At 35.2% G+C, this 12831-nt stretch overlaps 1 protein-coding gene across 1 annotated transcript in view; it reads right to left on the bottom strand.

Moving 5' to 3' along the window:
* LOC123542679 (uncharacterized) overlaps window positions 1–12831 on the bottom strand; it is a 92617-nt gene that overhangs the window by 65771 nt on the left and 14015 nt on the right. The window contains exons 9-17 of the mRNA XM_053531218.1: window positions 11481–11498; window positions 9275–9357; window positions 8754–8817; window positions 7975–8169; window positions 5103–5317; window positions 1305–1515; window positions 915–1061; window positions 501–675; window positions 81–268 (exon numbers count right to left, since the gene is read on the bottom strand). Of these exons, the coding sequence (XP_053387193.1) occupies window positions 81–268; window positions 501–675; window positions 915–1061; window positions 1305–1515; window positions 5103–5317; window positions 7975–8169; window positions 8754–8817; window positions 9275–9357; window positions 11481–11498 (1296 nt within the window). The remainder of the gene's footprint in view (window positions 1–80; window positions 269–500; window positions 676–914; window positions 1062–1304; window positions 1516–5102; window positions 5318–7974; window positions 8170–8753; window positions 8818–9274; window positions 9358–11480; window positions 11499–12831) is intronic.

Genomic DNA, 12831 nt, shown 5'->3' with positions numbered 1-12831 from the left:
ATTATATATTATTTATTAAAGATTTCTGATGTTAAAATATTATGTAAGTAACCAAATGTTAACTAGGCAACCAATCATACCTTGCTCTTGCTGATATCACACATGAAACCATCAAAGATGTTGTCTGTCCTTATTTGGAAACATGTGCAATCGTCAACAGCTGTTATTTCACAGATTCCATCTCCTTCTATGTAATACACGACAGGTGGAATTCTTATGTCTATGCTACAGTCAGGTCCACGAAATGTACCATTGCAGTCACACAGCCCTAAATAGGTTTGATATAGTTAGGCATATGAATAGATAGTAATATGTCGTTATTTCTGTTACAATGTTGTCTTTTTGTTTGAAATTGAAATACATTTTTATATTCCACCGTGGGAAAGAGACTAGATATGACTGCCATTGATGTTTTCATGTTTTGTCATCACCCCTTGTATTAGGGTCATGAATATCATTTTGGTTTCTTGTTACCTCTCTGAAAAAAAGTTAAAAGTTACCTGTTTCGGCGCACACACCATTTCCACTACAGTTATTCAAACAGGTTTGTAAACGAAACGAATTTACAATGTCTGTATTGTTTGCAACATAAACAGGATTCAAGCTGAGTATTGTATCCGCAGCATTGTTGAGAACAGTTGTATGTGCTTCCACCCACGCTGTATCATTTCCTTGCTAAAATGAAATACAATACACTGCGTATATTGTAATTGCCATGTTATGTACAAACATATATGCTCTATTTGTATCTGCATTTCAATCATACATATTCCCTACCATAACGAAAGCAACTAGAGCAATAGCGAGGATATTTAAGTGGTAAGAATGAAATCGAACAATCGGTTCAAATGATTACGTTAAAAGTAAAGTGAACTGGAGATGAATGTACGTGGAAATGCATGAACGTTACTTACAGTTAAATCATACACACATTGCTCAACAACTTTATTTGGATCTTCCTCTGCGAGTTTATCTGGAAATTCCTGAACTGCTGGGGTTGTATAAATAGAATGGTTACAGAATTTGAAAGCTTCGTCTTCTGTAAAATTTCCCGTGCTTCTCTGTACAAATAAAAAAATAATAATATAATTACACAAGTAAAGTTTACAACCACCTTTTATAATTATTTCTGATCTCAATAAATCGCACGTTCCTACAGGCTGGAACCATCGCTCTATACATAAACAACTGAATCGTCAATATGCTTATTAAAAGTCATCACTTATGCTATTAAACAGCAAAATGTAATAACGTATATTTTGTAGCAATGCATCACCAGTTTTGACAGTTATAGCAATTCTAACCTTTTTACGAGATAGCATAATCTGATTTTGTGTTTTCACTTCTCTTCTTTGGCGGTCAGAAGTTGCTCGCCTTGTCCTCCGGTTAAAGTTACACTTCTTTCTTGTAATTGAGTTTGATCTGCTACACGGCTGATCAGTCCCTCCGTTATTTACGTCCCATGGTTTTAGATAACGCTTATTATTTTTGAACAGATTTTCTTCGTCTGTCAGCCTGTAAAATCATTGCATTACAAACACCCAGTCTTGAGCTATAAAGGTCCCCTTTCCTCCTTGTGTCTTTGAGAAAAGGTGTATAGACGTTTTACATTCTAAAGGGCAGGGAATGCATCGTTTTATGTATGATACATATCAATCCTCATAAAGGTTTACGACTGACCACAGTACATATACCTTTATCTTCGAAACTTTTCCATTACAAGTATAAGCCTTACACTCAGAAACCCAAAGTTACATGTAATGGCTTCATTCCTGTAAGTTATAAAAAATAAATAATATTTGATCATAACACCAAGTGACTATTGTCAATACTGAATAGTCGTACAACGTATAGTTTAGATTGCACTTCTCTCAAAAGTCTGCGCACGTACGACATAGATTTCATAAAATGCAAAGTTCTGTTTTCATGTGGAAGATAAGCGTTTATTAATTTTATAAAAAGCTACATACTAATATTGAATTTGCTGCAACTAATGAATTTGATTTCGTAGGATCAAATATCAGCGTTGGCTTGCATGTTGAAACAAAAAACAATTCAAATTCAGTAAAATTGAAAACAAATACAAACGCTACACATTTTAAAAGAATATGTTAGCCGTGAAGTAGTGTTCAATAGTCACATTTTCTAGTAAATATTATCTCATATAAACTATCTAGTTAAGTCAAGTTTGTTATGTTGGGTACAGATTTAGGTCAAATTAAGACTTTCCAGTTGTCCACGTCGGAGGAAGACCCCACGTACCCCACCGAGCATGATTTCAGACACGGACGTGCATTTGAGTTAAACCACCGATCTTCCACAAGCCAGCTGTACGGCATGCTCAAATAAAAGAATGCTACACACAAAACTGTTTCGAATCCACGGCGATGAGGGACAAATGATTAAAAGTTAGCGACAGTCTCGACCACAATAGAGGCTTCCTGTTTCAATAAAAGAAAATTAATATATCAAATCATATAAAAGTTTTATTTCTATATTTTGTATACATGATGAAAAGCTAGCATTTTAATTTCTTTGAAAAAAAAATCATTAACATGTTTACAAAGGTTAGGTTAATTATTAACAAAAATGTAAATGATATATAAGATATGGGTGCCATAGTCACAAAATACGCCCATCGAGAGTTTGTAAGAAGAAAAGTTTTTTTTACAGAGCTGCACATATGATTCAAATATCATGACATTAGCTTCAAGAATACGAAAATAAAAACGATGGATGCTGCCCAAATTGCATATTTGTTGGTGGACGTATAGCTACGAATTTTAGTCTTTGTAGTCTCTAGTCCAGGTAGCCACACAAAAAGTCACCTTTCAGATAATAATAAATTATGCATTTTCATAATAAAGGTCACAGTGACCTTGACATTTTACCTATTAAACTTGACCTCCAAATGGGTGTCATTGGTGGCATAAAATGAATTTTGAGTCAATAGATGGAATCATTCACCTTTCATATTCAATTTTATAAAAAATTTACAGTGACCCTGACATTTTACCTATTGACCTTGACCTAAAATGAGTGTCATGGATGACCTGCATATAAAGGTTGGTGACAATAGGTAGAAGCATTCATCAACCCACTAAAAGGCCATACAAGAAAATTTCATTCTTATATTTGACCTTTATCTCTTAATGTGACCTTGACCTTAGACCTGGTGCCTGGTTTTCACGCATGACACTACGTCTCATCATAGTAAACCGTTGTACCAAGCTACATAAAAAAACTATCCATGCATAAGGTAGAAATGCACCGGATAAAATTGTCATTCTTATATATGACCTTTGACCTTTATGTGTGACCTTGACCTTAGTTTTATGTACCTGGCTCTTATGCATGACACTCCGTCTTATTATGGTGAATAATTGTGCAAAGTTACATGAACATCCCTCTACATAAGAAGAAGAAATGTTCCGGACAAGTCGTTCTTGAATTTGAGATTTGACCGCTAAGTGTGACCTTAATCTAAGCTCTAGGGACCAGGCCCTAATTTCACGATTTTCTTTTTAATAATTGCTAAGCTGAGTCTGTTATTTCAAATACTTGTTTTTGTCCTTTATGCGTCTTCAATGTTGAAAATTTCCTCTTTATCAGAACCACATATGAATATTTCATAGGTCAAAACACAACTATTCTGAATTTTACAGAAAAGGGAGTAAAGAAATTAGAAATATACTGTAGCAACTATTCAAGTTCGTTATATTGAGCTTAAATAGAAATATCTTATGTGCAAGACTGAAATAAGTACTGCAGACAAATACAACTTATCATAGTCTAATTAAGCTATAAATACATTGTTTTAGAAAAATCAACATGAAATAACAATGACTTGAGCAATAGCACGATTTTAAGTTAACAGACTCAACTAATTTATTACTTCAGCTTTTTTATAAAACTGGTACCTGGGTATTGCGCATGACACCCCGTCTCATGGTGGTGAACATTTGTGCTAAGTTACAACAAAATCCCTCAATGCATAAAGAAAAAATGCTCCGGACAATGTCATTCTTGTACCTGACTTTTGGCCTCTATGTGTAACCTTAACCTGAGATCCAGTGACGTGATTCTTGCGCAGGACACTCCGTCTCATGGTAGTAAATATTATTGCTAAGTCACATCAAAATCCCTCCATGCATGAAGAACAAATGCCCCGTACAAAGTTGTCATTCTTGTATCTGATATTTTGCCTCTAAGTATGACCTTGACCTAAGACCTAGGGACCTGGTTCTTGTACATGACACTCTGTCTTATAATGGCAAACAATTGTGCCAAGCTACATCAAAATCCCTTCATGCATAAAGAAGAAATACTTCAGACAAAGTCATTCTTGAATCTTAACTTTGACCTCAACGGGTGACTTTGACCTTAAACCTAATGCCCTTGTTCTTGTGCATGACACTCAGACGACTCTGAAAAAAATGTTCCAGACAAAGTTTGGGGACGCCGTCCGCGCGCCAACCCTCAAAGGACATCCCCATAAGACGTCCCGTCTTTCAGCCAGACGTATAAAAAGAGGAATTAAGCTAATATATAACGACGACCGTACTAGACGCCATCCTGGATCATTTCATGGGAACTAAAGTGTGTGTGAAACGGTTTTTTTTCAATGGGAGTTTGCACACTATAATATGTGTTATTTCCGTGATGGAAATCTAACAAAGGATTAATGATGATTGCGAATAAATTAATAAAAGTATACCAAAAAATCAAGACATTTGTCCTGGAGTTTAAATTTATATTTAAATATTTTTCTCATTATTCTAAGCTCAGTGCACCTTTCAATGATTTTATTCTAAACGTTCATATAAAAATAAACAAAAATATGTTTTTGCTAAGTCAAGACCTCAGTGTTTTGGTAAGAAAGCGGCCATCTCTGATGCCATCTTGGATTCCTTAACCCGCACTAATGTCATATAATAGTTTAGTCAGAATCATACTCTTAAAAGTTCTACAATCATTTTTATTTAACAAAATTTCTAATACTTTGTGACGTCCTACTCATTGAAATAAGCCTCTTTTTGGCAATGATTGCCCTGCTTTTATAATGCATGATCTTTCACATATGTTTATTAAATGTAGGGTACCTCCAACTATCTGCGAACTTATAACTCCAATTGTCATCATTGGAAATGGTAACACTGTCTCTGTGTAGCAGATCATTAGATACATCACCGTCAAAGTACCCGCACAAACCGACCATGTTGCCAAAATCTTTTGCCGACATATATATGTCGATGTTCATTGTATCACTCCATGTATGAAGAAATATGTCGATTATTGTACCGATCGGAGTTCTGACCTAAACAGTGGTGAGTGAACTTTGATCATTACAATTGATAAATTAAAGTTAAAAGTATGTCATAAATACATTCTAGCAATAAGTAATTGAAAATTTTGGCACGAGTGGCATAATATAACACAATATGTGTGACGTGCTTTTTTAAGTCCCGCAACAATGAATAACAGAACAAATAAAAAACAATAACAAAAGAGATCGTTTATTTTGTTGCCTGCTTCCATTATGTAACGTTTAAACACTGCGCAAAACTTTGACACCACGCCAAGATATTGCACCTCGGGTTAAAAGCCGTTTACAATACTCAGTTGTATTGTTAATTCGAGATACAGTAGAGCTATATTAGAGATAAGGCTCTTCTTTGTCTAAGAAATAAATTACAACTTTTCTAAGAAAAAGTAGAGCTATATCAGTGTTAGGTGAATCAGGTTGTACAATATATTACAAATTAAAGCTATAATAGTGCTAGGAGAATACGGTTGCGCATTCTAAACACATTGGAGCTATATCATTGCCCTGTGATTGTGTTTATACATTCTTAGACTCAGTAGAGCTATATCATTGCCCTGCGATTGTGTTTATACATTCGTAGACTCAGTAGAGCTATATCATTGCCCTGTGATTGTGTTTATACATTCGTAGACTCAGTAGAGCTATATCATTGCCCTGCGATTGTGTTTATACATTCTTAGACTCAGTAGAGCTATATCATTGCCCTGCGATTGTGTTTATACATTCGTAGACTCAGTAGAGCTATATCATTGCCCTGTGATTGTGTTTATACATTCTTAGACTCAGTAGAGCTATATCATTGCCCTGCGATTGTGTTTATACATTCTTAGACTCAGTAGAGCTATATCATTGCCCTGTGATTGTGTTTATACATTCGTAGACTCAGTAGAGCTATATCATTGCCCTGTGATTGTGTTTATACATTCTTAGACTCAGTAGAGCTATATCATTGCCCTGCGATTGTGTTTATACATTCGTAGACTCAGTAGAGCTATATCATTGCCCTGCGATTGTGTTTATACATTCGTAGACTCAGTAGAGCTATATCATTGCCCTGTGATTGTGTTTATACATTCTTAGACACAGTAGAGCTATATCATTGCCCTGCGATTGTTTTTATACATACTTAGACACAGTAGAGCTATATCATTGCCCTGCGATTGTTTTTATACATACTTAGACACAGTAGAGCTATATCATTGCCCTGCGATTGTGTTTATACATTCTTAGACACAGTAGAGCTATATCATTGCCCTGCGATTGTGTTTATACATATTCTTAGACTCAGTAGAGCTATATCATTGTCCTGGGATTGTGTTTATACATTCTAAGACACAGTTGACTTCTATCAGCGGTTGTATATTCTAATAAAATATGTAAAGAAAGATCCTTTGGAAAAAAAGAATGAAACCAAAGAGTCTGTTCATGAGAGGCAAAACACAAAAGAGCAATATCAGTGCTCGCTGAAAGCGGTCATACATTCTAAGACAAGACAGAGCTATATGAGTGTTAGCTCAGTACAATTATACATTCTTAGACAAGGCAGAACTATATGAATGTTAGCTGAATGCGGTTAACATTCTAAGACAAGGCAGAGCTATATGGGGGTTAGCTGAATACGGTTATGGATTCTAAGACAAGGCAGAGCTAAACTAGTGCTAGCTAAATGTGGTTATACATTTTAAGACAAGGCAGAGCTATATTAGTGTTAGCTGAGTACGCTTATACATTCTAAGACAAGGCAGAGCTAAACCAGTGCTAGCTGAATGCGACTATACATTCTTTAAGACAAGACAGAGCTATATTAGTTTTAGCTGAGTGCGCTTATACATTCTAAGACAAGGCAGAGCTTTATGAGTGTTAGCTGAATGTGGTTGTACATTCTTTATGACAAGGCAGAGCTATATTAGTGTTAGCTGAATGCGGTGATACATTCTAAGAAAAGGCAGCGCTATATTGATGTTAGCTGAGTGCACTTATACATTCAAAGACTAGACAGACCTAAACAAGTGATAGCTGAATGCGGTAAATACATTCTAAGACACAGCATAGCTATACCAGTTCTAGCTGAATGAGGCCATACGTACTAAGAGATACAAGTGCTAGCTGAATGCGGTTATAACAATGTTAAATGATTGCGGTTGTCATATTTCAAGAATGACTTCATTTGATAACAATACTTGCATTTAATAATAAAAAGACTGAAGCGCTATTCATGGAGATGCAATTCCTATATTAACATCTTGCAGTAATTTCCTTTCACAAATAGTTCTTTCTAAGATTATCAAAAATCATAACAAATGTCAGACAATCGATTTTTCCAATTTTAGATAGAAGAGTCTAGAAGACCCGCCCATGTCTAATTGTAATTCATCTACCGGTAAAAATACAATTTCTGATTTAAATCCAAAACATTCTTAAAGTCAATAACATACAAAATCGTGTCGATCCAATTTTGCACTTTACAGACAGAAAAATGTATTTTAACTAAATGTCCTTCTTGAATTGGTTTGCTTGCCGATTTTGAAAGACTGGTTTAGAACGACGCCATTTTTTCTTTGTGTACTTTCTGCAGATGACGTCATTATGATTTTTTCTCTCTCTTTATTAATTACATAGTGCATGTAAATATTCAATCTTAATCAAACCTTGTATCGGTAGGCGTGTATTTCTTCAATATCAATTATGCCACCATCTCCACACTGTACAAAGTCAAATTGGAAAGTAGAGTTCGGACATTTATTGATGATAAAGGCATCAGCACCAACGGCAATTGCTATTCCGCAGGCACAAACTGGTCCATCTGAATAATCCTTGTAACAATACCTAGCAGAAGTTTGTATCTAAAATACATTAAAACATTTAAGCATATAAAATAAAAGACAACAGTTCGTTTATTGCCATTTCTATTCCTGTAGCTTTTCAAACACTATTTAAAAGCAAACTTATATGTGTCATATAAGATATATTTTGCAATATGTTTTCAAAATATACCACTTGCTGCTATTTTCGCGTTACATCTGGTCTCGCGGTATTTGATTTTTGCGAGAACAACAATATGCAGCTCTCTCTACAGTAAAGAAATTTGACCTACTTTGAAAGCTGATTATGTTTCACACCCTATTTTTGTAAACGTAGGTCATTTTTTTTTTAAATGCCCTCGTCGATCATTTGACAAAGTAAAATCGGTAATGAATTGTGTGTTGTCCAACTATATATTATATTTCATTTTCATGTTTTGAATATTGCGCTTAAATGTTAACGATTTTGTCTATATTTTATTTAATATTTAATTCTATTTAAAGTGTGAGATAATAGGGATGACGAGCATTCTAAGCATAGTCAGTCTTATTTTACATGTATCACCTTGTTACATGTATCACACTTTAAATGTTAAATTAAAGTTTTTAATCTTTTCTTCTCTTACCTCAGTCTGAAATTCTTTATTCCAAGCCATCATGTAGTCACCTTCCTTTTGCGCCTCATAATGTCTGTTGAATGTATAAATTTACTATACAGTATAAAATATTATTTTGAATTCCGTTGTTTCAAACAGGTATTTGGCGTATGTGAATTCAAAGGCCAAGAAAGCCCTGTTTAAACATTTAACGCTTTTTTAAACGTTTTCAGTTGACAAATACAATATCAGTCTCCTAAGCAATGGTCTCTCCGTACATTAATTAATGTAGCGAGGGGAGTTAATGACTGCTGGGAGTTAGATACAATATATGAAGCACGGAAATGACGTGGGCACGCCAAACTGACACCGGTGTTAGCATCTAAAATTGGTGCATATAAATGTTGACGTCTTTGTATGTTCAATTACTTTAAATAGTCGTAGACGTTATCATTTATATTATATAGTATATGAAATCGTCTTGAATAAACTGGATCAAATAGACAGAATTAAGACGTAAAAATCAAGTCTTCAAACTTTTGTATATGTACTTTCCATCTGTAGTTTTCATATGTGGGTCAACATGCGAGTAACATCTCTTGTTCCAGTGTCTGTTTGCCTCAGTGATGTCAACCTGCATGGCAATATTTAGATTAAAAACAAAACAGCAGTAAGCTTTTGCGAATAATAACGTTCTGTGGGAACAAGTCACTTGAATACAAATAGGTAATGTTCAAACAAATTAATCATGTACGTTTTCATGTTCAAAATAATCTGCAATTTTATTTGTTCAAAAAGTACTCTTTTATGCTAACTGTTCTTGCAGTAATCTGACCGCCGAGAATGCTTTGAAATTAGTTTGAAACCGTAAGAATTTCAATTCTGTTTAACACGCATTGCTATGGCATGTAAGGTGAGAAGATCATAATTTCCAAAAATCCAAAAAAATATTGAAACAAACAATGATAACAGCATCACCACCTCGGATAGGTATTTATGAGGTGCATATCAGGTATCAATGGTTCGATGTTTTTTACAGTGCAATGGAGATGTTTACTGAGGAAATGAATGAAAACTAGTTTTTATTATCTATGCAATGGAGATGTTACTGAGGAAAAGAATGAAAATTAGTTTTATTATCTATGCAATGGAGATGTTTACTGAGGAAAAGAATGAAAACTAGTTTTTATTATCTATGCAATGGAGATGTTTACTGAGGAAAAGAATGAAAACTAGTTTTTATTATCTATGCAATGGAGATGTTTACTGAGGAAAAGAATGAAAACTAGTTTTTATTATCTATGCAATGAACTTACTATGATAAATAGGATATAGTCATCTGAACATGCATCACTGATCTTTGCATCACTCACTTAGATGTTTCTGTGAGCTAATTAAAACAAGTAGTAACAAAATAAAGTGGAATGTCACAATGTTTTTAAAAATGCAGACCTGTGCTGTAATACATCATTGAATAAAATTACACACTTATAAACAGGTCTTAATTTACACCACAGAATAAATTAGTTAATTGACAATTACATGTATTTTGAATTCAAGAAATTGACCCAACTACAGACCGCTTCATATGGTGTCCGGCTAGATCCATCGCCGCATACTGCGAGTTCAAAACAACAAAAAATACTATGATGTTTAAACGTCGAAATATCGAAACTTCGACGTTGAAACAACAAAACCATGATGGTAAAAAGCTGAAAATAGTTCTTATTTTCAACATCGTAGTATCTCCTTCCTGTCGCCCATGTCTGTTTACCGTTACACGTAAATATAGATAAAGCACTAGTTAACCTTTGGCTCACCCCATGATTTACAGACATCAATATCATAGTTTTTTTTCAGTACACGTAACCTTCGTTGGAGAATCTCTAATGTATACGTTCAATTTCAGTTTTGAATCCTATGCGCATGTGTACAAAAGATAATAGGTAAAGGGTAGATTTCAAACGCGATAATACGATGGTAAATTGTCGAAGGTACGGTGGTGAACATTCTAAAGGACGATGTTGAAGTGTCGAAATTACGATGTTGAACAGCAAAAATTACGAAACAACGATGATGTTAAGTTGAAACTACGAAAGCACGATGGCGAAAAGTTAAAAATACAAAGACGAAAATATGAAATAATCAACATCATAGTTTCGTGTCACCATCAAAGATTCGTTATTTTGGCTTTTCAACATCATATTGTTGTTCCCAGCTCAAACTATGCGGCGACGTCCCTACCGGGGTACCGTAGCTTGATACTTAAACTAATAACAGCTGTTTTAGGAAATATCTGTTTTGAGATTTAACACTCGTTAAATACGTTCGTAATTGAGATTTAAAGCAAGAAAATATAATATGATGCTCCTCAAAGAAATAATCCAAGGACAAACCTTCAGTGAAAAATTGTAGGACAAAAACACGAAGATAAAATTCGCATTTCCAAATTGGGGAGAACCTTTCTATGAATTTTCGCTGAATTCTAGCCATCGATAGCTGAGAAATACTCCTGAAAGAGTGGCACTGTGGTTTACTGATGTTGGATAATCAGGAGGCAATAAGTAAGGGACAAATAGCCGGACAAGAACATGACGATAATATGCGCATCTCCTCTAGGGAGAGGTTACGCTCAATTCAGCCCAGTGGTTGCCGAGAAATATTCCAGACAACAGTTACAAGACGGACTGACGAAGCGGCGACTATATGTGCTCCCCCTTCGGGAACAATAGAAAAAACTACATGCGTTACACTTACATGCATAGCGCCAACAACCTGAAAAATAAATATGTGTTATCTAGAAATTCCAGTAAAAACTTGGCGGCGAAACAGACTAAAAGTTAAAAAGAAACAAAGACTTTTGTAACTATTGGACATTATTTGTACGAATTCATAAAATTATGAAATAAACTTTAATAGAGAAAAGGAATTTGCTCATGAGAATAAAACGAATTTACAACCATTATACTGAAACAGTAATTATAGCTGCTGTATAAAATGAGAAATAGTCCCAATCCATGACTACAGTTACCTCCCATGACGGTCTGTCCTCAATGTCTCAAGCAACGGCTATTAAAATTGGCGTAATCTGGATACTTCTGTCTTCGGAGCATGATTGTAAACAGTGATGATTTAATTGAGGGAAAACACCCCTCTCTTTAGTGCAAGGTGTTTTGCCGGAAACAGTATGTCGCGTCATAAGCGTTTCGCAGAACCCTGTTTATTTCATTAATTGGTTTTCGCCATTGATGACGTCATACCCTTATTTTGTAAACATTTTTGCGTAAAGATCTGGCTCTATATATTTTTATTTTCAATTACCTTTTCTTTTATGAACGCCCGGAATAAACTTTAGCGGACAATTTGACCACAACTTGACACTGTACTAATGCCATATGTACATGCATATATTTAAAAGCCGGTGTTATGAAGTATTTCGACCCCCATAGAATAATGACCCCCCGGTCATTATTCTATAGAAAAAGTGACCCCCGGTCATAGTATTATGACCTCCAGATCATAGTACTATGACTCCCCCACGTGAAGTAAACTGAACCTCACGAAGAATATTGACTCCCATAAAAAACGACCCCCGGTCATTTGGTCAAATTTAGTGATAACTCATGTATCTAAGGCCTAATTGCTGCATTTATGCCCCCATTCTGGGGAGGGGGGCATATAGATTTGCCCTTGTCCGTCCGTCCGTCCGTCCTTCCATTTGACCATTAGCCCCAGATACCATCACTTGACACAGAAATCAGAGCATTCCGCAACGGGAAAAGGGATTCTATTTCTAGACGCTGTATCTTGGTGTATACATTTTTTTCAGGAAAATAACAATTCACAATACGTTCACAAAACACACCAGTGTCAATAATCCCTGCAAACTTCGGTATGAAGTAATTCTTCAGAAGAAAACTGCACAAGAAACTGCTAGCATAAAACTTAGTATTAATAGAAGTTGCAATACTTAGCAGTGGCAGTAAAGTACGGTAGCGGAAACAATAGAAAGTAGTAGTAGTAGTAGTAGTGGCAGTGGTAGTGGCAGTGGTAGTGGCAGTTGCAGTAGTAGCAGCAGCAGCAGCAGCAGCAGAGGAATAAGTGACAG

This window comes from Mercenaria mercenaria, chromosome 19, assembly GCF_021730395.1.
Source record: "Mercenaria mercenaria strain notata chromosome 19, MADL_Memer_1, whole genome shotgun sequence".
In the NCBI taxonomy this organism is placed as follows: domain Eukaryota; kingdom Metazoa; phylum Mollusca; class Bivalvia; order Venerida; family Veneridae; genus Mercenaria; species Mercenaria mercenaria.
The sequence above is the reverse complement of the archived record's forward strand: the minus strand, read 5'-3'. Positions and strand labels throughout refer to the sequence as shown.